This window comes from Ctenopharyngodon idella, chromosome 18 (genome assembly GCF_019924925.1).
Source record: "Ctenopharyngodon idella isolate HZGC_01 chromosome 18, HZGC01, whole genome shotgun sequence".
Taxonomy (NCBI): Eukaryota; Metazoa; Chordata; class Actinopteri; order Cypriniformes; family Xenocyprididae; genus Ctenopharyngodon; species Ctenopharyngodon idella.
Window position 1 is genome coordinate 18605428 of NC_067237.1, and position 27282 is coordinate 18632709.

General features: G+C 38.0%; 1 protein-coding gene across 2 annotated transcripts in view; it reads right to left on the reverse strand.

Annotated features, from left to right (window-relative positions):
• Window positions 1-1515: 1515 nt before the first annotated feature.
• Window positions 1516-27282, reverse strand: part of sipa1l3 (signal-induced proliferation-associated 1 like 3) — a 93163-nt gene continuing 67396 nt past the window's right edge. For both annotated transcript variants that reach the window (XM_051870034.1, XM_051870033.1), the window contains 14 exons: window positions 26665-27250; window positions 24542-24816; window positions 16373-16609; window positions 16090-16266; window positions 12074-12195; window positions 10906-11018; window positions 10372-10820; window positions 8306-8512; window positions 8052-8214; window positions 7766-7958; window positions 7522-7671; window positions 6203-6329; window positions 5918-5999; window positions 1516-4386 (listed from right to left, as the gene is read on the reverse strand). In XM_051870034.1, the coding sequence (XP_051725994.1) occupies window positions 4240-4386; window positions 5918-5999; window positions 6203-6329; window positions 7522-7671; window positions 7766-7958; window positions 8052-8214; window positions 8306-8512; window positions 10372-10820; window positions 10906-11018; window positions 12074-12195; window positions 16090-16266; window positions 16373-16609; window positions 24542-24816; window positions 26665-27250 (3028 nt within the window). In that variant the 3' untranslated portion in view covers window positions 1516-4239. The remainder of the gene's footprint in view (window positions 4387-5917; window positions 6000-6202; window positions 6330-7521; window positions 7672-7765; window positions 7959-8051; window positions 8215-8305; window positions 8513-10371; window positions 10821-10905; window positions 11019-12073; window positions 12196-16089; window positions 16267-16372; window positions 16610-24541; window positions 24817-26664; window positions 27251-27282) is intronic.

Consider the following 27282-nt stretch of genomic DNA (forward strand, 5'->3'; position numbering starts at 1 on the left):
TAATCATAAGTTATTGACTTTCATTGATAATCTACCCAGCACTGTTGAACAAACGAACATGATTACAAAGTAAATAAACTCTTAACTGAAGCTTCTTTGTGCTGCTGCTTTGATTTAAAAAACTTCAGTGTAATAAAATTAAACAGATCGCTGATTCTTCATTGGTTTACTAATTAATGTTGGGCATTGGTGACTGTTTTAATGGGAAAAATATGAGGCTTGTTGCTGGGGGGGGGGGGAAGGACTGGCAATGTCTTTATTATTTTAAACAATGTTTCTTAAAATTATTTTTACTTATTTTCCCTCCTTAATTCAAGGATGCCTATTGATGACCAGCAGAAGGAGCCAGTGTTGCATTCAAACCGCAAATCTTTTGTTCCATACTTCTTTTTTTCTTCTTCTGGTTTTTAGGAATAATAGCATCTGTCCCACTTCCTCCATATTACTAACTAGTAATGGTTAGGCCAAGATTCTGAATATCAAAAAGGTGTTAAGGTTTTGGGGTTACTGATGTCTGAAATCCAAGGATTTCAGAGATGTTTTTGCAGCAACAGATAAATCTTTTAGACTTCAGATTTATCATAGTACGACCCCCTTCAAGGATTTACAGACTTAAAGGGGACCTATAATGCCCCTTTTACAAGATGTAATATAAGTCTCTGGTGTCCCCAGAATGTGTCTGTGAAGTTTCAGCTCAAAATACCCCACAGATCATTTATTATAGCTTGTCAAATTTGCCCCTATTTGGGTGTGAGCAAAAACACGCCATTTTTGTGCGTCCCTTTAAATGCAAATGCTTTCCAGAAGAGGGCGGAGCTTTAACAGCTCATGCTTCGGTTGCTCAACAACAACAAAGCTGGAGAATCTCACGCAGCCAAAATGAGGATTGTCGGTAACGGTGTTCAGCCTTACATTGTTCAAACCGGAGTCGGACACTGATGGAGAGACTCAGGAAGAAGTTACAACTTTTAGAATGAAACTGGATGTTTCTGAATGATTAGTGGATAAATTTATGTAGTTGCTGTGGAGTTGATTCAACTCATCGACTAGCATGTGCCGTCATGTTAATCTTTTGTGTTGAACTGACCCTCGTTTGTGAAGCAGTCCGGCGTAAAATGACGGCATGGTAACAACACTCTACTACAACAACTCTTCCTCTTCTCTAAAGCAGCCCAACATGGCCTCACCCCCTTTGTTGGGTGTTCTCGGGGGCGGGGTTTATGTAAATTTTAGGATTAGTGATGTCACTAACCCAGGAAGAAGCTTGTTGTAGTCCTTAAACAGCAAATTCTCTAAAGAAAATATCTTCCTTTACATTAAACTTTGAGCGTCGTAACTTTGCAGATGTTGTTTATGCTCAAACAGCAACATTACACACTAACCAAAGTTAAAAAAGTGAAATCATAATCAAGGACTCCTTTAACAACAATAAAACATGTCAATTGCTTGCATCTTTCTTCCCCCCTCCCAGTATAGCATAAAATATTGGTGAAATAAAATAACAGTCAAGACTGGTATCATTATGAAATATTTTAATATATATTTTTTATAAAATAATGGAAACATAATTTACACTTATTAAATGTACACTCATTGATACAACATCCCCAAAGAAACTGAAAGATTGATCAGTTATCAATAGTTAAATCAAGGCATTTGGAGCCACTGTTTCATGCATGAAGCTTATGGAAACAGAGACAAAAAAGATGAATTACAATAGTTCAGAAAAAAAAAGAAGGATAAAATCAGCTTTGTACAAAAGATCATGAATCAAAATATAAAGGACAAACTAAAAAAATACATACATAAACTCAGTACCCTCCAATAATGTTACCAAATCTGTAATCTTGTCATTTTCACCTTGAATTTGTCTTTCTGTATTTATAAAAAGAGCAAACAAACAAAACAAAAAAAGAATCAAAATAAATAGTCAAAATATTACACATAAAAATAAACCTTCAAATATTACAGCTGGACTATATAATTTGCCGTGATTTAAGAATGCGCAACACAGATGCACATAGATGTTTTCACAAGTATATTACTCATATTTACCCTTTATAAAATAAAAAAGAACAAACTTAATTAAAACACCTCCACCCAACTATCAAACAAGCATACAAACATAAATCATAAGACAATCCATGGTGTAGATATGACACCCAGTAACTGAGTGAGACACCAAGAGTCTGAAAAACCTCCCGCTTCATTGACAAAAAAAAACACAGTGGGTGAATTTCATGTAGTCACAGCAATGAGATGAGAATCAGAGAAAACGGTAAAAACTGATCTAAAAAGAGGGGGGGGGGGTATGAGCTTATCATAACATGATAATATGTCCAGGGTGACGACATGTAACTAAAAGCTTCCAACATGTATACAGACTTTTATTTAAAGGGAAAATTCTGTCATCATTTACTCACCCTAGTGTTGTTTCAATTCCATTGTATTGTAAGGAAGCCAATGGGAACCCAAACTATTATACTTCACATGAAGAAAGAAAGTCATACAGGTTTGGAACGACATGAGGGTGAGAAAACGATGACATAATTTTCATTCTTATCCCTTTAAATGTATTTTTTCCTCATAATAGTGGGGAGAAACATGTAACGTCAGCTATCAGCAGTTCAAAGCTTTGTATAAAATCACTGTATGTACAATCACACTACTAAAACAGCTGAAATGAATGATGTCAGGTCTATTATTTGTATCTCTCACCCCATAAATAAAAACCTTTGCTTTTTACAGTGCTAGTTACTGTCCTAGGCATGTATATAGTTGTTTTTTGTGTGTCTGAGAAGAGCAGAGACATATTTTCACTTATAGCTATGATGACTGACTGTTGCAGTGCTTTTGCTTTGTTGTGAATAAATAGGCGAATAGAGATCAGGTCATCGAGAGGGCAGCTTACGGGTCCTGAGAGAGGAGGAGATATTTTTCCAGTCGCATCAGGTTAAAGGGAAGGAGAGAGCTGATATGAGTCGTAAATTACAACACATCACTGGTCACAGCTGACCACTTTTAAGGCAGACATGTACAGAGTAACATGGGGTACATGATAAACCGTATTCGATCCAGCCTGACTGTTATTCCAGTTACTCTTGACGATTTTCCAGAGCTCATAACCAACCGCAGTCGTGGATCGTCTTAGTATGTAAACACGATGATCTGTCTAGAAGTTGAAAACAGCCATCTATTGCCAACAGTCGTTTCACCTGATAAACCTGAACTAAATACAAATAGAAAAATAGAGTCTGTATGGAACAGAGCTGACTAGGGTTTCTTAGTGTCGGCTTTGCATATACATATACAGTGTCGGAAACTGACAGAACAGCCCAAGTTTACACACAGTGCTATGCCAAAACTATACATAAAAGAGCAAGTGGCATTTTCTGTCACATGACACTGTCACTTAAAGACTGACTGATGTCCGTGCACAGAGGAAATGATCAAAGACTTGGGTGTAACATCACAGTTTTAGTAGCGGATGCTTTCCGTTAGAAAGCGGTGGTGGTGATTCTCCATCTCTTCACGCGTTTTTGCCATTATTGCAGAGTCACTATCAAGTCTGTGTTGAAGATTTATGGAGGATAAATCAGTTGAGATGAGTTGACTATAAATATGAATACAACAGCGTTTAATGTACCTGCACATGAGAGTATGCGATTTATAATTATACGATATTATCTGTGAGTCATTTCCAGAGCACTGTACCTCTTCTCACACTTACAGTACCGTGATTTCTCAGGATCTCACACGTGGCTCAAGTGTTTATTTTCTGATTTGTTGATTTTTTGATTTTTTTTTGGCTGTTGAGCTGACTGTGCATTAAATAGGCCTCTCAGTTTCACTGGCTCAAGCTTAGTGTCGACTCGTTGAGTACAAAAATAAATCTACAATGAGAAAATAGTTCCGAAAGTAGTTCGATCAGATGAGGAGCTCGCTCGTTTCAAGGTAGGACTCGTGTGTGTGTTTGTTTGTTTGTTTAAAAATACATCTGTACCGGCTTTAAGTTAAAGCTTTAAAGTCTCAAGTCGTCAGGCAGACCCGCATAAACTCTCGGTTTCCCTCCGTCACACTTTCGTAAATCTTACAGGTTCGTGTGGTGAAGGCGGGCTGGCAGACTTGCCTTATGTGAGGGCGAGCGGGACAGTGGATGTACTGGGCGATAAGAGACTTTGAATTAAATTAGCTAAACAGGTACACAAAGATCTTCTCTTCTCAAATGAAAGGAAGCACTCATTTCCTCTCGGGAATGGTAGAGGATAAGAGTTTACTGAACTTGCGGAGCTGTTCACTGGCTGAGTGCGATTCCTCCTGGAGACGCTGGTTGTTCTGCCTCAGATTAGCCATCTCTGCTAACAACACGGCCTTGTCCTGTTTCTCCTGAGAGGGAGGGACAGAAAGGAACAGACAAGGGAGAAGGAGGAGAGGAACAGAGAAGCATGATTATGAGGATGCCATCAAAAACGGGCCAAGTTACTATAAAATCACTTTCATTTTATGTTCTTTTTAACTTTTATTGTTTTATTTAAAGGGGTCATGAATTGAGAAATCAACTTTTCCTTAAGCTTTTGATGTATAAGAGGTCATCGTACTATAAGAATATCCTGTAAGTTTCAGAACTGAAATCTTCCTTGTTAGTCCAATAAAAGCTTTTATTGACACCAGGCCCAGCGAACAACTGATCCTGGAATATGCCTAGATAGATCTAGATAGATGAAACGGCGCCTCCGCAGAAGAAATCAACACCTACTTCATTATTACAACGTTAGCCCCGCCCACTGGCGTGTTAGTGAGATGACGAGGAGAGAAGAGCGATACAGGACTAAAAATAACATTACCTTTAAAGGTCCTAATGCTAGGAATATGGTTATTTATTTTCAACAATGTGAATGTCTCAGTTGAGCATTATTTATTTGTATTCGGTACATTTCACTGTGGATTCTTGGGTAAATAAATCGCATTTCAGCGCAGGCTTTGCAAACAGACTTTTACGATATGGACTCGACAGTAATGCCACAACATGTAAGTAACTGTGTTCATTCGAATGCCTGATCTGATATGTAATGATTCATGTACAGTCAGATGTTCTTTGTCTATGTGGATGAAAATAAGGATGAAAATAATATGTTATTTAAACAGTGATTAAATTATATATAGAAAGCGATCAAAGAATGCTCACTTGACAATCGCTGGAGCTGTCAATCAAACAGTGACTGAGTCTGTTATAATCAATGACACTGTCTACGCTGCACAATGAATCTCTTATTTTACATCATGTTTGCACTGTTAGTTATGATGAAAGCATTTGTGAGAGTGCAGAAATCAAGTTGCAATGATGAGATCACTGCATTCATCTCTGCCATCGGCTACATGCTCATCGCTGCAACCTTCAGGAGTCGAACTAAATATAATGCTATAATTAACACTTTTCACGATTGGTTAATCTTGACAGCTGTAACAGTTAAAACGTAGTAAAAGATTCTGAGAGAGTTCCACATGTAATACTTATTTCATATGCAAAGATGTTAGCCAATCACAGCAGTGAAGTCTCACAGCAGACACGCCCCTTCCAACAGAGCGTTCAAATCAGAGGGCTAAAATCAGGGTAGAAAATGGCCTTTTATTTCTAAATTATGATATTTTTTAATGTAAAAATGGTTGCAAGTTCTGTTGAACTCTGTTGGTAAAGGCGGAACTTGCGATCATAGTTGACTTTGGGAAACGCACCCCAGATCGGTTTGTGAATAAAATATAATTTTATATAATTTGTCATTCTTTAATTCTTTAACTTCAACTTAAATGAACATTTTTTTGGTTTTATGTGTTTGAGTACTCAACTACAAAATTACTCAAAACGCCCGTCCCTCGTGAGCCTGTCCAGCGCTGGTCAGATCTCTCTAATATAACTCACCTTTTCCAGATCATTGTTCAGCTGTTTCAGCATGACTTCTAGATGATACAGACGCCCAGACAGGTCATTAGGAACCTCTTCACTGCAATACACACAAATTAAAAACAAGTTAAACAAGTATCCTAGCATATAAATTTTTATTTGAATACTCAATCCAAAATTTTACGGAGAATTGCAGAGACAACGTTGTCCCCTTGGTATAATACTACCATTAACAAACACTAAAATGCATCCACTCAGAGGAAGAGCAAGTATACAGTACATGTGTATGTGTGCGTCTGTCACCTGCTGAAAGTAGGAGTGGTGCGGGGAGTCTGTGGTGTGTGGAAAGGCACCGGGCTGATGACGGGTCTCAGCTCATTGCTGCCCGCGTGAGACTCAGACAATGAGAACAAAGAAACAGCTCTTTGCACTGTAAAAAAAAAAAAAAAAAAAAATCATGCAGTCATAATTAATCATTAAGATCATCAGTGTGATTAGTGTCTCTTTAATACATTTCATACTACATGGGAATGTTGCAAAGGTAATGTCTATAAACTATACAGAGCCACTGTTTACACTCTTCAGTGGAATCATCCTACAAATGGCATCATCTTTTTATCATTTCGACCACATAAGAAAAAAAAAAAAAATCATGCTTTGGTAAATCATAATTATGAGTTAATAAATTAAGTCAAAAATCTGAGATCAGTCAAAAGTATGACAAAAAGTCGTACTTGAGGACAAAGTTGAAATTATGAAAAGTCATATTTATGAGATAAAAAAGTCAAAATTACGACAGTTGATGTTATGAAATAAAAAGTCAATTATGAGATAAAAAGTAAATTATGACAGTCAAAATTATGAGTCTTTTATTTTAAGACAAAATTACGACAAAGTTGAAATTATGAAATAAGTTAAAATTAAGACTAATTATGAGAAAAAAATCTAAATTGACAAATTTGACATTTTGAAATAAGTCGTCATAATTATGAGATAAAAAGCCAAAATTATGACAGTCATTACTGATAAATCTAAATTACAAAAGTTGAAATTATGAAATAAGTCATAATTATGAGATAAAAAGTCAATTATGACAGTCAAAATTATGACAGTCATTAAGAGAAGTCAAAATTACAAAGTTGAAATTATGAAGTCATAATTATGAGATAAAAAGTCATAATTATGACAGTAATAACGGAGATAAAAAAAATCAAAATGACAATAAATTATGAAATAAGAAGTCAATTATGAGTTAAAAGTAAATTATGACAAAGTCAAAATTATGACAGTCATAAGTCAAAATTACGACAGTTGAAATTATGAAGTAAGTCATAATTATGAGATAAAAAGTAAAAAATGACGACTCAATTATGAGATAAGCTAAATTACGACAAAATTGAAATTATGAAATAAGAAGTCATAATAAGATGAAAAGTCAAAATTATGAGTCATTATGATAAATGTCAAAAATGACAAAAAAGAGGAAATTAAAAGTTATAAAATGCCTTAATTATCTCATAAATTTGACATAATTTTACCAAAGCATGTTTTGTTTTCTTATGTGCCAGAAATATCTTAGTTTGACTCAGAAACTGTGGCCAGGGTGGCCTGTGACCTCTTACCTTCATACGCTTTGGCTGCATTGACGAGGCTGGACCACTCCAGACCACAGGCAGTGTCAGGAAGGGGCATGAGTCCAGGGTCCAGCCTTCTGAGAGGTGGAACCTTATCCCTCACCTCAGTTAGTGACAACTCTGATGCAGACAACGGTACTGGAAGAATAAGAAATGAACAGTTTATTCCAATGCCATTAGCAGATAACAGTAAATGCACGCCAACTGACTATGAGTAGCAAATGACACCCACCTTTCTTACTGGGCATGAGGGCTCCAAGGTTGGTGTTGTGTCCGTGGCGACGAGTAGGCAGCGTGCAAGTGAAGAGAAGGTCACTGGGCGGCACTTGTCCTTCAAAAAGAGGCGTGCTTGCATAACTAGAATCTCTCCGTCCACTGCACAGACTCTCATCTGAGAAAGTACGTTGCAGGGTTCGATGAGGAGACTGAAGAGGAGAACAAACACACAACGCACAAATGAGTTTGAGTCATTGTTGTGTTTATAAAGAGTATCCTTTTTAGTGTTTGTGTGTGCTCACCGCATCCCGTGATGGTGTGTCCCCAGGGTTGTCCATAATGATGAGCTTTTTCAAGTCGTCTTCAATGGTGCTCTTGTGAGATCTGCGTGGTGAGCGCAGGTCTCTCAGAGAGGCACGTAACCGGGGCTGTCCGAACACGTTCTTACTGTTCATATCCACCTGCCTGAAAGCACACACAATACTCAAATATTCAAACATGTGATGCATCTTTTTATAACCACAAATATGAAAATACATTTTATAAACATATATACTTGTTGCTGTTGCTGTCAGTGGAGGTGCTGCTGGTTGCTGTGATGTTCTCCTCCTGTTGCCATGCACTCTTGCTTTTACTAAATGATTTGGGGGCGGAGCTTGACAGCGGGGCGGAGCCTGACATGGGTGTGACTGTTGAAGATCTGAAAGCCCGGGGTTTATCGGCCACAGCAGGGGTCTTATATCCTTGAGGGGTATAGCAGGCCCTAAATACACACAATTCAGATGTTTGGGATCATTAAGATTTCTCCAATGAATAAGAAGTATCTTCCACTCACCAAGGCTGCATGTATTTGATCAAAAACACAGTTAAAACAGTAATCTTGTGAAATATAATTGCTAGAGATGCACCGATGCTAAATTTCTCCACCGATACCGATAGCCAATTATTCAGAGTGATATCTGCCGATACTGATAACGATACCAATAGTTTGGGGGTTCTGTCTTTTATACCTTCTTTTAAATTAATGATAATTTCATTATAATTAATAATAATTATATTTTTAATTATTATACTTTGAAAGAAATGCAAATAAAAACCTTATTCCCTCTATTTCATCAACCTGTTTCAGAGTAACTGCTATCAGTTAACAAACACATTACTCAAATTAATATTAACACACATTAACTAAATTCTGAAGATTAAATTATTATTTCTTAACTTTCTGAATGTTATTGTTACTGGTTTCTTAGCATTTTCTTTACACAAAGCACAAAATCAATGCATTTTCCTGCTCTGGATATATCGACCCTGACTATCGGCTGTTTTTAAGCTATCGGCCGATAGCCGATGGTGTGAAAATTTGTTATATTGGTGCATCTCTAATTACAATTTAAAATAACAGTTTTCTCATTTATTTTAAAATGCAATTTATTCCTGTGATCAAAGCTGAATTTTCAGCATCTTTACTCTTCAGTCTTCAGTGTCACATGATCCTTCTAAATCATTGATTTGCTGCTCAAGAAACATTTCTTATTATTATCAATGTTGAAAACAGTTGTGAAGCTTAATGTTTGTTGAAATCATGATACTTTTTTCAGGATTCTTTGATGAAACGAACATTGAAAAGAACAGCATTTTTGAAAATAGAAATTTTTTGTAACACTGTAAATGTCTTTACTGTCACTTTTGATCAAATGAATGCATCCTTGCTGAATAAATGTATTAAAGGGGTCAAATTATACTATTTTAAAAGTTCATTATTTTGTTTATTTGTTATTGCAGCTCCTCTATTCCCAGTCTGTCTGAAACGCACTGTTTTCTACAAAGCCCTTCTTCCAAGAAGCTAAGAGTGCGCTGATTGGCCAGCAGACCCAGTGCATTGTGATTGGCCAAACACCTCAAGCATGTGTTGGAAATGTAACGCCCCTTACCATAATCTTGAGCTTCAGCTTCCAAGGCTTTAAGCATTTTAAACACAGTTAATAATAATGTTGTCAGTTTTACCATATCAGCTCGAGTTGGATTCTGAAAATGCAGATGATCAAGCTGATCGATCAACTTTGCAAGCACGACTTAAGCTGAATGTTTCATAGCCGGCGTTGTACTCTCCCAGGTTCAGGAAGCTGTTCTCCATAAAATGCGCTGTGCACAAGCAAACTTAGGCTGTACTGCTCAAGAACATTTTTATAAATAAATCTTAACCTCTGATTCCTAATTTCATCCGTTTTTGGAAGGCCAAACAAAGCGGTTTTGCTTTCACATCCACGACATGACAATGCTACAATTCACTGAAGCCTCGTATTCTTTCTTTGTGTATGCTTTTGTGTGGGCATTATGCTAATATTTCACATTGTGACATAGACATTTGAGGAAATAATATCTGGACTTTGATCCAGACCTGCCTAAAACAACCTTGATCAGTGTTCAGGGAGACTATGAGCTTTGTAACTTTGCAGATCTATGTATCTGTTTGTGTAGATATACATGCACAAACAGACACATTACACACTAGGAAATGATTAAAAAGCATCATGACCCCTTTAATTTCGTTATAAAAACTAAAAATCTTACTGTCTCAAACTTTTGAACGGTAGCCTTTACATTTCAGAATAAATACAATACCTTGCTTTGAAGTTGTCAGCACTGGCCGATCCCGGAGGGGGGAATGTGCGTGTGCGGTAGTTCTTGCTTTGATTGGCTGATGCAGCAATGACGGGTGATGACTCCCTGCGACGACCCTCTCCGGCCTCCCTCCCTCCTCCCCCTCCTGACAGCTCCTGTAAGCCGCTGTAGGTAGCAGAGCCATGCAGGGGTTTGTGGGGGGTTCCTGCAAGACTGCGGCTAGGTTTGGCTCCTTTAGTGTTGGGACTTGGTGTGTAGAGAGATGCATCGATGCCACTGTCACTGGACCCTCCCTTGCCCATTAGGTCAGGATCGGGGTCTGAGGGGTCACTCAGGACACCGGAAACCCCACCTCCCACCCCGTCAAACCAGCGCTCGTCGCTGTGACTGCTGGAAGCATTGCTGGAGAGTGTGTTACTGCTGGAGTGACTGGAATAGTGTGCCTCACCCTGAGAGAGAGCAGAGAGATTAAACATGAGAGCCAAATTAAACATCAGCTTCCTGGTTACCATGATCATGAGGATGACTGCTCACCTTAGAGTGGCGGTTTGGAGAATCCTTCCCTGCAACGTCCTGTCGGGTTGGTCTTCTCTGAGCTGAGCCGCCTGACACACCTCGCGACGATGCAGGAACATGCCACATGGGCTCTGTCCAACACACAAACACAAAGGGGTAAAGCCCAGTTCACATTGACTCTCATTGAAAATGAATGACTGAATGAATGACGAATGAATGACGTCCCCTTAAGGGTGATTGCTACTCTTTTTTTATGCTTGATAATCAGATGTTTGTTGCGTTTCTCTCAGGCCCTGTTTACACCTGGTATTATGATTCATTTTGGTCGATCGGATTACAAGTGGATGATGCTAAATACAGGTGTAAACAGTGTCTAAAACGTTTTGAGCTTGTCCACTTTCAACCACTTCCAGAGGTAGTCGAAAACACATTCGACCGGATTGCTTTCATAGAGTAAACATTCATGTGGTCAAATGTGTTCGAACAGCCACAAGACGCCTACTGACTTAATGCGCAAACATTATGGGAAGCGCGCTAGCCAGATGGGATTTAAACTTTGTGCACCGTGGTCTTGCGCATATCAGAGCAGAAACGAAAGCTGCTGCTTTCCATATGTTTTTCCGTGGTCTCCGGGAGCGTTCATCTGTAAATTGCGTGAGCTTATTTTGTATATTAGATCAAAAAATCTTCAAAAGCCCATACATTTACCCACCCATAGACATAGCATATTCATAGATCCGCATATACTAAATGAGGCAAGGGTGTAGTTACATTCAAGCTATTTTAAGGCATGAACTAGTTTTTTTTCCACAGGAAAAAACATTTAAATTGGTCATTTTGGTGATGAAAGATGAGTTTGAAGGGATAAAATGATTGACTACAGGGGGACTTTAAGTTTTTATAACATTTAAGTTTTTCATCTAATATTTATATTTTATTTCAATAAAGAAAAAGATTTTTAATAGTTTAAGTTTTAGTTAACAATAGCAACATTGATTAGAGTCAGTCCACTATGCCTGAATAGCATCTCGCAGCCTCTGATCACCAGTGCAACCCATATTCTGAGTTTATCCAGCAGAGGGCAGAGTTCACACAGTGATGGGGCGGTACACAAAATCCATTTACAGCAGTTTTTGTTTAAGGACTGGCGCTCCATAAATGTCTCTGCGTTTATGTGTTTGTTTACCTGATTTGTTGCGCTCCATTGTGCTTTCTTGGCTAGTGAAACCAGATGATGATTCTCCACTCGAGACATCGACAGTAACATGTGGGTCATACGGCTGGAGAGGCCGCTGGCCTGACCCAAACCTACACAAACAACAAATATGAACATGTTATTAAATATTCTTACTTGGCTTACTTGATCATGTTAACCAGCTAAACATTAATCCCTCAAGTTAAAGTTGGCTGACATGTCATTGGAGTGCAGGGTTTTGGAGGAAGGGCATGTGTTGGAGTTAGCAAAACAGGGGAAATCACTTACAGCAGCTTGAAATAATGTTCGCAGAAAACAAGGAATGTGATTTTAATCAGACTTTATTGGTTATATCTGCCGAAAAAGAAAGTTGTCTCAGTGGCAGATAAAGATAGTACACTTTAAAGTCGCAATGAAGCTGAAGTACAGTAAGATTTTTTCGTTCATATTATGGTGTACCTCTGACTGTAATGAATTATTATGAGAAGTGTGCACAGATGAAATGTTCACAGGGTGAACAATAGACAGGGTGAATATTTATTTCATGCTGACTTTAATAAAAGATAATGAAGACAACATTTTGTTTGTTAGCCTATAACACAAACCAATGACTAAAGCACATTATGTGCATTAAGAAACCAAACAGGGTCAATTTTGACACCGTGCCACTAATCATACACATGTCACATTCAATCCTGAGTCTGTTGCAACCCAAGTGTTCTGTCACTTGTCACCCTGTGGGTTTGAGTGATGTATGTCTGGATCTGATGGGACTATTAATAGCACTCATTAGCACATCTCGCTGAATCACCACCATAAACACAGTCAGTGTGAAATGTTAACAGACTCACAATACCCCAACATCTCTATAACGCTCTAATGCACTTTAAACTGCTGACGCATCCAGGAAACTTTAGAAAAACACTTTAAAGTCTGCATGAGCTAAAAGTTGCAACTGAATTTAAATTATTATTGTGATGCATTCTCAAGTGAAATGGAATATTGAATAGAGGGCGGGGCTTCATATTAACACATCTCTTCACTGATGGTTAGAGGGGAGTGGTTAAAAGTGCAGTAAGTGATTTCTGAGAAATGCTGTTGAAAGTGGATCAGACCGAGCAGCACAACACACTTGTAGCCAATCAGCAGTAGGGGGCGTGTCCACTCATGATGGGGGAGGAGAGAGAGTGAGCAAGAGGGAGATTTGAAGAAAGACTGTAGAAAGAGAGATGGCTGAGAGACATTACAAAAGAGAAAAGCTCTGAGTAATATCATTGATCACACCAATACCATGTGGAAAAAACTGCCATATGGATATTTTTAATATTATCTCATAATTTGGCAGCAGGTATATTAGGCTGCTGTCACTTTAAGACCTGATGCACAGATCCATTATACTTTTACACAGCTGTTTATGTTCACTTAACTGACTGGCATTTTGATATTATTTTGTGTGTATTTGATGTTTAAGCACAATAAGCAGCGAAAACAATCCTCAGGCCACTTTATGTGCGCGCACTATAGGAACCTGCGGGAATGAGTAAAATTATGCGCAATACGTGCAATCCCACACCGAAATTCAAGCCCTGTAACACCAACAATATTAATCTGGAGCAAATGAAACGATTGAGTGAGGGGAGGAGGGTTTGTGTGTCAACTCGCTGTCGGAGAGATGAAAGAGAGAGAAAGTGCAGCTGGTGTCGTGTATCTATTCTGTGGAAAATGAGTATTGGAAGCGTTTCAGATGTTTCAGTATTGATATGTCTTGAAAATCGATATTTTTCGTAAATGTATATATTATAAATAAAATTCAACCCGCCAAAGTGGCTAGAAGGAGTGACAGCGTAACACGCCACTGCTGAAATCCATCCGCATTTGGCAGGTTGCCGGTTGTTAATGTCAAGCTTGTATATAATCGTGTACTGTATGTTTTTCCATGTCGTTAGTTTGTCATCTTTGCTTTATTTTTGCAAAGCTTTATTTTGCTTTACTCCTGCTATAATAAAGAGACATCCACTCTGGAATTATGTTTTTGTGCATTTTGGGGGTGGAGCAATGAAGGGAGGGGTGTGTTTGTTTGATTTCAAATCTAAACAGTGTTCAACAATGACTCTCAGAAATTGCTTACTGCAACTTTAAGGATGTTTCACCCCAGGCCGTCAAACTGACATCATCAGAGAAAGAACAACATTCCAGAACAGAAACACATTTTCAATTTTTGACTATTACAAAAACATTTTTTTTCTGTGGATTATCTTAGACAGATAAATTGTTCACCACAAGACTAGTAATCTGCACTAACAAAGTAAAAAAGTCGATTTTGATTTTATGCAGACTTTAAAATATGGGTCAAAAACACAATCAGCTGAATTATGCTCCTCATAAAGCTCTTCGTGAGCTCTATAAATATTTAAGGTGTTTGTCATGGGAATAGTGTTTGGAGGGGACAAGCCCTAATTAGATGCGTAACAACCAGAATATGTTAATCAATGACACACTTTTTATAATTACATTAAATATGAATGCATGTGAACACTGAAAAGGGGAAGAATAAAAAAAAAAAGAAGTCAACATGATTTTTTGTTCTCTCTCTGTGAGCAATTCAGTGTATGTTAACTCACATTCAAAAAACATTCACAACAAGTTCCTCTGGTTGAACAGGGCAGCCAACCATCAAGCACACAAAAGAGCACCACGACTGCCTATACATGCCATGACCTCTGATTTATACACATACACAATCATACACAAACCCACAATAGGCCTGTGAATCAGCACTGTAGGTCTAGCTGATACATGCCTCAACCGCAGCCTCATTTTCCATCAGACACACCCACTGATGACATTAAGCAGCGCCTGAAGATGTTCATTTCTACCCTCACTAACATTTATAACATTCTGTTGTATCAGATTCCAATAGTGCTGAGCAAAATAATGAATATTTACACTATGTGAGAGCACTAGATATTTTAACTTCAATTTGCTTACTAGGACTAGGTATTACAATCCCTTACGAATCAACACAGTATTTTAAGGATGCAGCACCCAAGACACACTACAAATGATGCAAACGCTATAGTCAAACACATCGAAAAACAAGTTAAAAGTAGTTAAGCTTTTTAAAAAATGCATCTCATTTTTAAAAAATGTCACTGTCCTCCATCTTGCTTTTTTAAACCCTTTACACTCCGCTAAATTCACATCTATCATCATGTGCCTCTTCCTTCTTACATAATATAATTTCAGGTCAAATCAATATTATCCATTCATCCATCCATCCATCCATCCATTTATTTAATGAGGTGCCTTGTAAAAAGTGGGATAATGTACAATTATCTGGTCATTATCAAAATAAAACCTTTCAAAATGATCACCCTGACAGGATTTATTAGGTGATAATAACTGGCTGAGTCAATGGTATCCCTATTTTCCTAGTTTCCCAGCCCTAGTTTCCAATGAATGAATGCCATGTCTATGAATTTTAGATATACCATTAATTGGGAACTTAACAAATTCTCTGTGAAAGTCTCATATTCTGAACTAAAATAACAGACAATAGACAAGGTCAGTCAAGGGAAAGTGTTGCAATGTACTGATGCCACATGCTTAAAGGATTAGTTCACTTCAGAATTAAAATTTCCAGATAATTTACTCACCTCCATGTCATTAAAAATGTTCATGTCTTTTTTTCTTCAGCTGAAAAGAAATTAAGGTTTTTGAGGAAAACATTCCAGGATTTTTCTCCATATAGTGGACTTCAACAGTTACCAATGGGTTGAAGGTCCAAATTGCAGTTTCAATGCAGCTTCAAAGGGCTCTACACGATCCCAGACTAGGAATAAGGGTCTTATCTAGTGAAACGATCGGTCATTTTCTAAAATATTAAAAATGACAGACATGAACATCTTGGATGACACGGGGGTGAGTAAATTATCAGGAAATTTTAATTCTGAAGTGAAATAATCCTTTAAAAAGAAACAAAAAACAAACATTTAACCAGCACTGACCCGTCTCGAGAGGGTTTATAGCGGACAAAGGGTCCGCTGAGTCCCGGCACCCCCAGTGCAGTGGAGTTAAACCCAGAGCCTGGACTGGAGAAACTAGCCGAAGGGTTTCTGTACGGCATCCCTCTGTCCCCGCCAAGAGGAGACACACTGTAATGGTTCTCTGGGTAACTGACAGGTCTGTGGGAGGAGACGGAAATAGCTAGTGAGAAGATAAACAAAGCCAAAATGTGTGCGCAATAGTTGGTTTTCTTGAGATTTTAACCATATGCCGAAAAAGTTTCACCTTTTAGCAGAGATGTGTTGGGGCTCTCTGTATGGAACAGGGACCAGAGCTTTGTGTGTACGGCTGGGGACTGGAGGGGGTCCGCTGGGGGTCCAGCGCTGGGCAGAGCTATGTGTACCAGGGGGGCTGTCCCAGCGCCATACTGGGGTTCGTTGCCCCCCACGATACCCTGCAGCCACTGGCTCCGCTTCTCCCTTCTGCTCCATCATCTTCATCTCGTACTCCTCCGTACAGCCCCTACAAACACACAAACATTACATAAGTCATTCAAATTTAAATATGTAAATACCTTCAGTAGTCTAAAACTGTCATCCGCTCATCATATTTATATATTAATATAACCCTTAAGCAATACAAAAACTGCAGTTGGACTTATAGCATGTCAGTCTCTTCATGTCTAAATGAGTTGTTCTTGGTCAGAATAAGCTACATTGAGGATCAGATGTCTTGTTTCAAGTCAAGAGTCTGGCTACGCGAGACTAGGGTGATCATGAACGTTTTAAAGCCTTCATGCCAGATGTAAACTCTTCATCCCGTGTTAAAGGTTACAGATTTTAAGGGACGGTTTGAGCGAATGGCTCTGTAGTAATTTGAGTGTGTGCGGGTCTGGTTCACTGGCAGATTAGTCCCAAATCCCTGTTGACCAGTACACTAACCCCTACTGAATGCCAAACAGCATGAGGATGAAACGCTCTCATCAGCGCCAGAATCCCTCTGGGTCTCTCTGCTTTCTGATGATGATGAGAAACTGAAACCCACTCTGAACCCCTCACACTGTCAGCACTTTCACACAAGGACTCAAGTCAAGGTAACTGTCCTTTGAGCTTTTTTCACTCTCATCTAACCTCATTTAAATTGTCACAGTACCTTTTCCTGACAAAATCATTAAAAACTTACACTACTATTTCAAATGTTTGGGGTCAGTAAGATTTTTTTAAAGAAATGAATACTTTTATTCATCAAGGACGCATTAAATTGATAAAAAGTGACAGTAAAGATATTTAAAATGATGTAGAACCTGGAAGCGCTGAATGTAAACAGTGTAGGAGACTGACAGGGGAGAGAAGAAATTGTTGAATAAAGTCATTATTTTTGTTTTGTTTTTGCGCACAAAAAGTATTCTCGTCTCTTCATAACATTAAGGTTGAACCATTGTAGTCACGTTGACTATTTTAATGATGTTTTTACTACTTCTCTTGACCTTGAATGTGGTAATTACATTGCTTTCTATAGGGGATAAAAAACCTCTCAGATTTCATCAAAATATCTTAATTTGTGTTCTGAAGATGAATGAAGGTCTTACGGGTTTGGAACAACATGAGGATATGTAATTAATGACAGAAATTTCATTTTTGGGTGAACTAACTCTTTAAGGATCATGTGACACTGAAGACTGGAGTAATGATGCTGAAAATTCAGCATTGGCATCACATATTTTAAAATATATTAAAATAGAAAACAGATAACATAATATTTCACAATATTATTGCTTTTATAGTATTTTTGATCAGCCTTGATATACATAAGAGACTTCTTTTATAAACATATAAAAAAAAAAATCTTACTGACCCTGTTAGTGTATGTCCCAAGCCTGGGAAGCGCACTGATATATCCTGAAAATCCTACCTGTCCAGCCACTAGCAAAACATTATCAAAGCCCCACAATTCACCTGATATTCCAGCCCTTAGTCTAGTAGCACCTTCTGCTCCCTGACATCTATATTTCATACTTCATCTTTTTTGTATGCTGCTACCTATTATTATCCTCCATCCACAGGGAGGGAGAAATAGACAGACAAACCGAGAGTCAGAAAGCCAAAATGAGACAAAAGAAAGCGAGGAGGAGAGCGGGAGAAGGAGGGGGAGAGTGGAAAGCACCACAGGCCCCACAGAGCTTCTGTCTAATACGCCAAAAAAACTCTCTTTTGAAGACCACAAGGGCATATAAACTAGCCCTGACTGACTACAGACACGTATGGAGAGCAGATGGATATATAGAGGATGTAAACTGAATACTAACTGTATTGGTAAAACTCATGTTTATATAAACCTGGCTGCCACCTACATAAAGGTCCAAAAGTCTGAGAGCTAATGAAAATACTTTCGTTTAACATTTCTTTTGTGTTATAATTTAACACAACATTTTTCATTTAAAAATATATATATTATGAACATAGTGAAATGAGTGAAAATGTACATTAAATTGAAAATGAATTTAAGAATTTCTTAGTATTTGCTTTGCCCCCTTTTGTTTTAATGACAGCAGCTGTTTGTGTAAAAGCTGATGATGATGATGTTCTGCATGATTTGAGATGATCCAAAGAGCATTCAATGGAAGAACATCATCTGACATTCTGTACAAAGAGTCACATGATCGATGTCACAAAATTTACTTAGTTGGCCTAATATGGAGCCACACACATGACATGCGAGGGGGAAAAAAAACAAGATATTGTGGCCACAAATTAATTCCCATGACTTAATTCACTCCCTCTTTGTAGTTAAATCATGGCCACGATTTAAAGTCATGATGAAATCGGTTCTATCCATCGGTTGCTGAATGGATGGAGGCAGATCTGAATGCGAGCTTGCGGTCAATTGTAAGAAAGAGGCAGGGGTTTAAGTGGAGTAAATGATTGGAGACCGTTTCCACCGTTGGACTGAAAGGTTTTAAGAATGGTAAGGAACGGTTCCAGTTACATTTCCACTTAAGCTTGGTTCGGCACAGAACGATTGCAAACCGTTCTCGTTCTGGAAATCTCAGCACGATTGTCTAACCATATAACCGTGCTGGTATAATGAGAGTAGTGATGTTGCCCCTCAGGATTGGTCACTTGTCTGTTGCCTTAATAAAATTAAAAGAAATATCTAATCATCCTTCATAACACGGTCGCTATTTATCTCATACCGTCTTGTAAACTCCTGTGTTATTAAGGCAACGACTGACTCATTTGTACTACATTCAAAGAGCTCCATTATCAGCGCCACAGTGCAAAATAAAACCATATCCGTACTGGCTAGGCCGGATCAAGAGTAGTGGAACAGTTAAGCAACGAGAAAGGTTTGGCCCAACGGAGGAAAATTGGCTTAAAAGTCCATGATTTAACTAAAACAAGGATACGAACTAATAAATGTGGCCACTTTTATCTATTTTTTTCTGCCGCATGTCATCTTTGGGGCTACATAACCTCAAAATAGTGCAAATCTTAAAATAGTACAAATATTAAAGCAAATATTGGTAACATTTTATTTTACAGTGACCGTGTTACATGTTACATGTACTTAGTATAGTAGTAACAGAAATTATGCATAATTACTAACCCTACAAACCCTATAGTAAGTACATGTAGTTAATTAATATTACATAATACTTGAATGTATTAATTACACTGTGACAAGGTCACCGAAAAATAAAGGGTTACTTTATTTTAAGGTGTCTTTGTTACACTGTAATTATACATTTAAGTGCTGAGTAATATTAATTAACTACATGTACTTACTATAGGGTTTGGTTTGGTTTAGTTGCATGTAATTATGCATCATTTATAGTTATTAATATAGTAACTACATGTAACACATGTAACAATGACACCAAATAAAGTGTAAAGTGTTACCATATGGTAGCACTTTACAATAAAGTTTCATTTTTAACCTTTAATTACAGTGTTGCCAAAATATTTAAGATTTGGTTTACACATTATTATAACTTTACATTGCAGTAGTTAACATGAACTAACGATGAAAAAAATACTTCTTAAGCAGTTATTAATCTTAGTTAACGTTAATTTCAACATTTACTAATACATTATTAAAATCAAAAGTTGTATCTGTTAATATTATTTAATGGACCTGAGCTAACATGAACTAACAATGAACAGATATTTTTATTAACTAACACTAACAAAAATGAATAAATACTGTAACAAATATAATGAATTAATATTAATTAATGCATTTACTTACATTACCTAATTGGACACTATTGTACAGTGTTACCAATCTTTCTTATTTTACATCATAACGTTTCTTTGTTCAGAATTTAGACTGCCATCTTTAAAAAAAAAAAAAAAAAAAAAAAAAACATTTTCAATGTGCTCTCAGACTTTTGGACCCTTAACTTAGAGAAAATTACAAATTCTCAGACAATGATCAGCACATGCAGTTTCTCGTTAAAGACATAATTAGACAATAATTCCTAAGCACACATAAATGCTTCCTAATCAAAGAGACTGAAGCCACGGCTGGACAAAGACTAGAAAAACCCTGAGCGTGAAATACATAAGCACAGCCTCGTGTTGCTACACTGGAGATCTTCCTCTTCATCACTGAAAGAGTGCTGTCAGCTCCAACACTCCTCTTTTACTGCCATCCATCCATCTACCCATCCAAGTATTTTCATCCCTTTGTCATTCACTGCTGTAATATAACAGCAGTTCCAGCATTTCACGTCCATCCTCTCTTTCTCTCCAAGCCCATCACTAACCTCTGTGTGTAGACCAGATTGCTGTATCGGATGTCCGCGGCAGCGCCATGAGGCTCTGACTGACAGCTGAAGTACAAACGAGCCCTGACAACCGGACACACACACAATCACACACACAGACTTCTGCTCTCACCACCCCTCCAATCCTCTCTTTCACTATGATAACAAGAGGAAAGAGAGAGAGGGAGAGAGAAATGGAGGGAGAAAGAGGAGGAGGGGTGTTTCTTTCCTCTGTATGTAACACCCTCCCACTTTGCTTCCCAGCGAGGAGGCGCTCAGACATGCCTCAGCATCTACGGTCTTTATATCCTCTCCCTGCATGCAAAACATGCGCTCCATTCCCTTTCAGTCTCACGCCGGATGCATTTCTTAATTAAAACCCCTTTATTTATTTAATTTTTAGCCCTTTTTCACAGATTCCAGGCTTTAGTCTCATGCAATCTGCTCCCCTGGCACTCCTTGACAAACAGAGACTGGACCACTGAGAGGGAAAAAGACACAAACAGAGGAGGGAAACGAAAGAGATAGAATGACAAAAAGACAAGCATGTTGAAGCATGCAATTAACACGCTCTTTCGTTCCACTGCACAGTGTGGGTGGGGGTGTTGGGATGCATGTGTGTGCGAGAGAGAATATTTCAAATAGAGTTTACTTGTGTAATTAACCACAACGGCGAACACATGTCCCTCTAGCATGCAATCAAACACGCTGCTGAGTAATTAGTCCCTAACAGGAGCCACTCAGCAGAAAGTTCAGAGACATGTGACGCTAAACTATGCAATATGAAACACAATGTGCATTTTAAAAATGCAAAACATTTTACTTCAGGTTTTTAGGACCAAAATACAGAGTCTGCATACGCACCTTTTTGACGCAGCAAAACTGAGGCTTCACATAATCACTGTTTTCATTTGTAAACTGTTCCATCCCTCGCTCCTCTCCTCTTCTAACACTCTCTTTCTCTCTGTCCCTCTCTCTCTCTCTCTAACACTCCCACTCACTGTTCCCCTGAGAACTGAGGCGTCTGCCAACGTTCTCAAAATCTGGCGAGTGCCTGTGTGTATATTTGTGCGCGAGCGTGTTTGTGCACCAGACAAAGAGGAGGTACGAGCGAGAGAAACAAAAGCTTTTTCCCTCTCGTTTGAAGATACATGCAAGGTTTTTTTTGTACCACCTATAAAAACAGTGAAACTGAATCTTTGAATTATGTCAGAGGGGTTCCAGCCGGCGGGCATCTGCAACAAGCAGCATTAATTCTGCCATGAGGCTCGTCATTAATCTTTCCAAAACGAGAATGTGTCTCCAGAGGGGTGCAAAGTGCAAAAAACCAATAACAGCAGCCCTGTCAGATCTGAAATGTGCTGCTTCCCAGATTTTAAGCTTAAAGTTGCTGTTTTCAGTACAGAATGACTCTTGCTGAATTGAGGTTCATGCCTTCATCTGTCAGAACTGAGAACTGACTGCATTTATATTTTATGATTGTGTTATTCAAAGAAAAGGATTCCAGGATTTAGGGCTGTAAAATCGATTAATCGCGATTAACCACATCTAACATAAAAGTTTGTGTTGCATAATATATATGTGTGTGTGTGTGTGTGTGTGTGTGTGTGTATATATATATATATATTTTATTTATATATTAGGGGTGTAACGGTACATGTATTCGTCCCAAACTGAACATGGTGCATACAGTCAGACGACGAATACAGTCGGTCACAGGCGATACACACTCCAAACCAGAAGGGGGCGCGTGTGGTAATGCAACGCTGTTTGCTACCAGTAAAAAGCACAGAAAAAGAGACGATTGATCGATATGTTTACCTGTAATCTCTCAACCAGTGTTTCAACTGTAGAAAGACATCAATAAAACAGCTTAAGAATAATATCTCACGGAGCATTGTATTAACCTCAGGCAAGTCATTTAGTGTCCACAGCATGTATATGCACTATATTCATTATATTTACTTAACCTGTTAGTAATGTCTTGATTATTTAATGTATGTTTAAATAAATTTGTCATGAAAGCAAGTTATGACAGTAACTGTGTAAATGACTATATTTCAAATGAATTGGAGTAGAAAAATAACTTTATAATTAGATTTATAAGTTAATGCAAAACCTGCCTTATGTGCAAATTACATGTTTTTTATTTGAGTGTTGACTGTTTAATCTAAAAATAAATAGCAACTGATTTAAATAGTTTGGGCTCTGTTGTTAATTGCAACCTTTAATATTATAGTAATGTGTAAGTAAAGGCTCCCTGTATATAGTTTACAGCATTAGCTGAGATAGATTTTTTTATCCTTAAGAAAATTGAAATTATAATTGAATTTATTTAAACAAAAAAACACATTTGTTCAAAAACCACAGTTTAATAATAAAAAAAGCAATTTTATGTTTAGTTTTCTCCCCCCTGCTGTACCGAACCCGTACCGAACCGTGACTTCAGAACCAAGTTTTTTAGGCAAGAATGTAGTTGTTTAGGTCTCAGATATGCGATATATATATTATGTAAACACAAACTTTTATGTTTGATGCGATTAACTGATTTTACAGGATTTCAGCTGTGCTGCACTGTAATTGTATATCCGGCATTCTTTAAAACATCCACACAAACAGAAATAATGAAGGGATTTGATTCTCTCTCTAGATCTCTGGAACATCACAGGCAACAGTCCACTGAATGAAGGAAGCAGCCGACGCTCTTGGCTCTAGACTATGAGACAGGCTGGAGTCCGACAGTCTTTTATGGTGTTCTCCGTTAATGATTTATCAAAGGAGAATGAATTTAATGGAGTTACAAGAGCTATCTAACATTCTGATGAAAATGTTGGGCTAATGGCTCTTTTCCATCCACTGCAGGGATATTCAATTAAAGTTCCAAGAGGTCCAACTTTTACATTTTTTACATTTTAAACTGATTCAGGAGTGAAATTGTAGTATGAAATGAAATAACCCAAATTAATGGAAGAGCAATTATATGGTATTATGGCTTGCTCATCTGATTTTTAAAAATGCACCAATTAAAATAGTTTGTCAGGGTATGTACAGGAACACGGTACAAAAAAATATATGAAATAAATATGAATATGATATGAAAAGAAATGAATATAAATATAAATATCAATAATTACTGAATTAAGACAGCAGCTTTATTAATTTAAAATCTTTAAAATGTGAAAATGCGACACCAGAATTCCAGTGCGTCAAATCTTGACACTGCCAGAATGTCATTGAAGGTCAAATTTGATCACTATATTCATTAATCGGCTGTCGGTGAACATGTCAAACTAATGATCAAAGACTTTAGATTTTGGCCTAGGATCCGAGGAATCTTTTAGGATTTACAAAATTTGTCTCAGATGGCCAAATCGTGGCTAAAATTGTACAGAGTGAACCAGAGATAACTTGTGATATACACTGTATATGTATACCAGAAAAACAATGGAGAAGAACCAACACTGTGAATGTGTAATGTACTGTTCACTGCAACTGTCATTCATTAAAAAGTGTGTGTATATCATACATGCCGCTTCAGATGTGACCTAGTAAATCATAACGCATATCTGATGTTTACTGTGTTGTGAGGTAGTTGACTGACACCCAACAGATTTCTTAAACAGCAGCCTGCTACACTTTCAAACTCAATGTAAGTGCAAAATAAGTGCATATTCGTAAAGGCTCACCTGCGGGCCCCACCCTCTTCATAAGGTGGAATAATGACCACTTTTACAGTGACCGACGTCCGCAGCAAGTCGATCATCTGCTCATGGGAGAGTGTCACTGCTGCAACCTTGCAGATTTCTACCAATCGGCTACCCTGCCGGAGTCCCGCCTGCCAAGCGAAACCGTATTCCTCCACTTCGGACACCGTTCCGTCCAAACGCACATGGAAACCAAGCTGGCCTAAACCATTACGTCGCAATGTCATATCAACTGTCTCGCAACCTACAGTCAATGCCTGCAAAGGAAAAAAAAGAGAGAGTTCAGAGACTATAAAAGGCACATCCCATAATGCAAGCCAATTATTTAGCCATCCACGTATGTTGTCAACCCTCTAAGCACACCTTGGCAATAGAATCACCATTGGCTAGTAAATTTTTTTGCAGACTACTATTTTATATATATAAATATATATGATTCCACCAGATCAGCTTATCTTTGTAAAATGGCACAGCTTTTTAAATATCTGAACGTACACTCTTAACATCAGTCAATCAAGCTTTATATTATGATATTATGATAATCAAGCAGTATTTAATGATAGAATTTTAGTAATTAGAACTAAAACTTGGTAACCATGTATGAATGCATATTTGTTATTTTATTTGAACTTAGGACTGGTGGTGGTGCTTAAGATATTGTTGGTCAAAAAAAAATAGATAATAGTAATAGATAATAGTAATTATTATTAAAAGATAATAATATTACTATTAATTCTACTACTAATAACACTGTACAATGCACTAAGGATTGATGAGCTGCTGGGTTCATGAATATTAATCATGTTGTCAGTGTTCGCTCGAACTGATTTGCTGAAATTAAAACAGGGACGGTAATAGATGAGCGCCAGCCAATGAAATTGCTGTTTGCGCATTAGCTCCGCCCACTACTGGAGAAACCAGTATCACTTTTGCTTGTTCTTAAAAGCTAAATAATTCCAAATGAGCTTGACAGGAAAATACAACAAAGAATATTGTTTACATGTACACTGTAAACTGTAATGCTCAAAATAATAAATTGGATTGAGTAGTAACTTAAACAAATTAGTTCAGTAAAATTAACTCTAGTATTTAGCACTTTCTTTTTCTTTCAACTTCACAGAACTGATATATTTTAAGTAAATTGAACTGTTTCATTGTTTTGAGTTTTAGAAACTCATTTCTTTTCATTTAGACAAATTTAAGTTGAACTGAAACTGGGCTGGGATTTCTATTTCCCAGTATGCTTTGCCCATTACACTTGAAAGGGAGAGTAAATGTTCAAATTAAGTGTTATATAATGTTTTTTTGTGCAAGATTAAGGTTAAGTGGGAGATTTAGTAGTGAATAATGTTTTGTTATGCTAATTTAGAAGAGTTTCTGTTAATGTGGGTTTTTTGAGAGTTACCATCAAGGTGACAAGTGAGAGCAAGTGTGTTAAATGCTTTATATTTCTGCACTCATTTATCAAGTGCTATACCATGCTATTTTTAACATGTTAGCAAATTAGCATGTTAGCATTTTCTGAATAAGCTTGTTATAGCTAGCTAAGTTTACACTAATAAAAATGTTCACATTGAGGTTACACGAAGAAGAATTAAAATTTATAAGTAAAAAATAAAAATCTGCCAGTTCTGCTTACTTAAACTTTGAATTTCTTAACTTAAAAATTGATTGCCTTAAATTTTTTGAGTTTTGCCAACTTATTCAGGCTTACAGTGTAGCACGGCGATTCTACATGGTATGTAAGACTCACGCTCTCTCTCTCTCTCTCTTTGTGTGTGTTTGAGAAACACAGCACTCTCAGCAAAGCGACGGTGAGTCGTGCACCTTCACACTAGAGTTTGCGGTACATCAGATATAGGTACACTGCCCATCCATTGAGCCGAATTGAAATTGTACAGATCGCTTGATGGACGGCAAAACTCAAGCGCTCAGCCAGTGTTCAGCGAGTGAAAGTATATCTATGCTAAACTTATACTTCGCCTCTAACACACACACACTGGCGAGTAAAATCTAAGAAATTATTGGCCAGTGGTTAATGATAGACATTATTTAGTCGCCCAGATTGAAGATTTAATGTTTGTGGAGGGTTGTTGTATCAGTACCTTAAGTCTCTGCACCACCTCTCTGATATCTTGTGCACAGCCCTCAGGTACCCGTATAGCCACATGGTCTCCTCTGCCATAGAAAATCTTCAGCGCAAGTCTTTCTGCTGTCCAGCCAATCACATCAGCACAGAAACAGTTAAACACCACCTCTTTGGTGGAGCAGTCCGCCAGCACTACATACTCATTAGAGATGGCAAGAGCACAAGGAAGCTCGGCGCCTCCGCCGCTGTAGTCCTGCGCAAGCACGCGCCAAACGAGCGCTCCTGCGGCGCCCATTTCCGCTGCTTCGCGAGCCCGGACGCGTTCCTTGCGTTTGGAGGCCAGAGAGATGAGATTGTTCAGCTTGCCAGCAGTATCGAGCGGCGTAGTGGAAACGCAGTTCTCCGCCAGGTCCCGCAGGTATCCTTGGCGCGTGCGGGTTGCCATGGCGTGAAACTTCTCCGATTTGTGCGCAGCATTCTCTGCGTTAATGATCTTGGCCAGCAGAAAAGCGCGGAAGGCAGCAGGGTCACGGAACGTCATGCCATTTGAAGGTATCGGCGGTCCAAAAGGAGGGACGTCCTTCATGCGGGTCACTGCCACACTATAAGAAAAAACACAAATTGGCTTATTTCA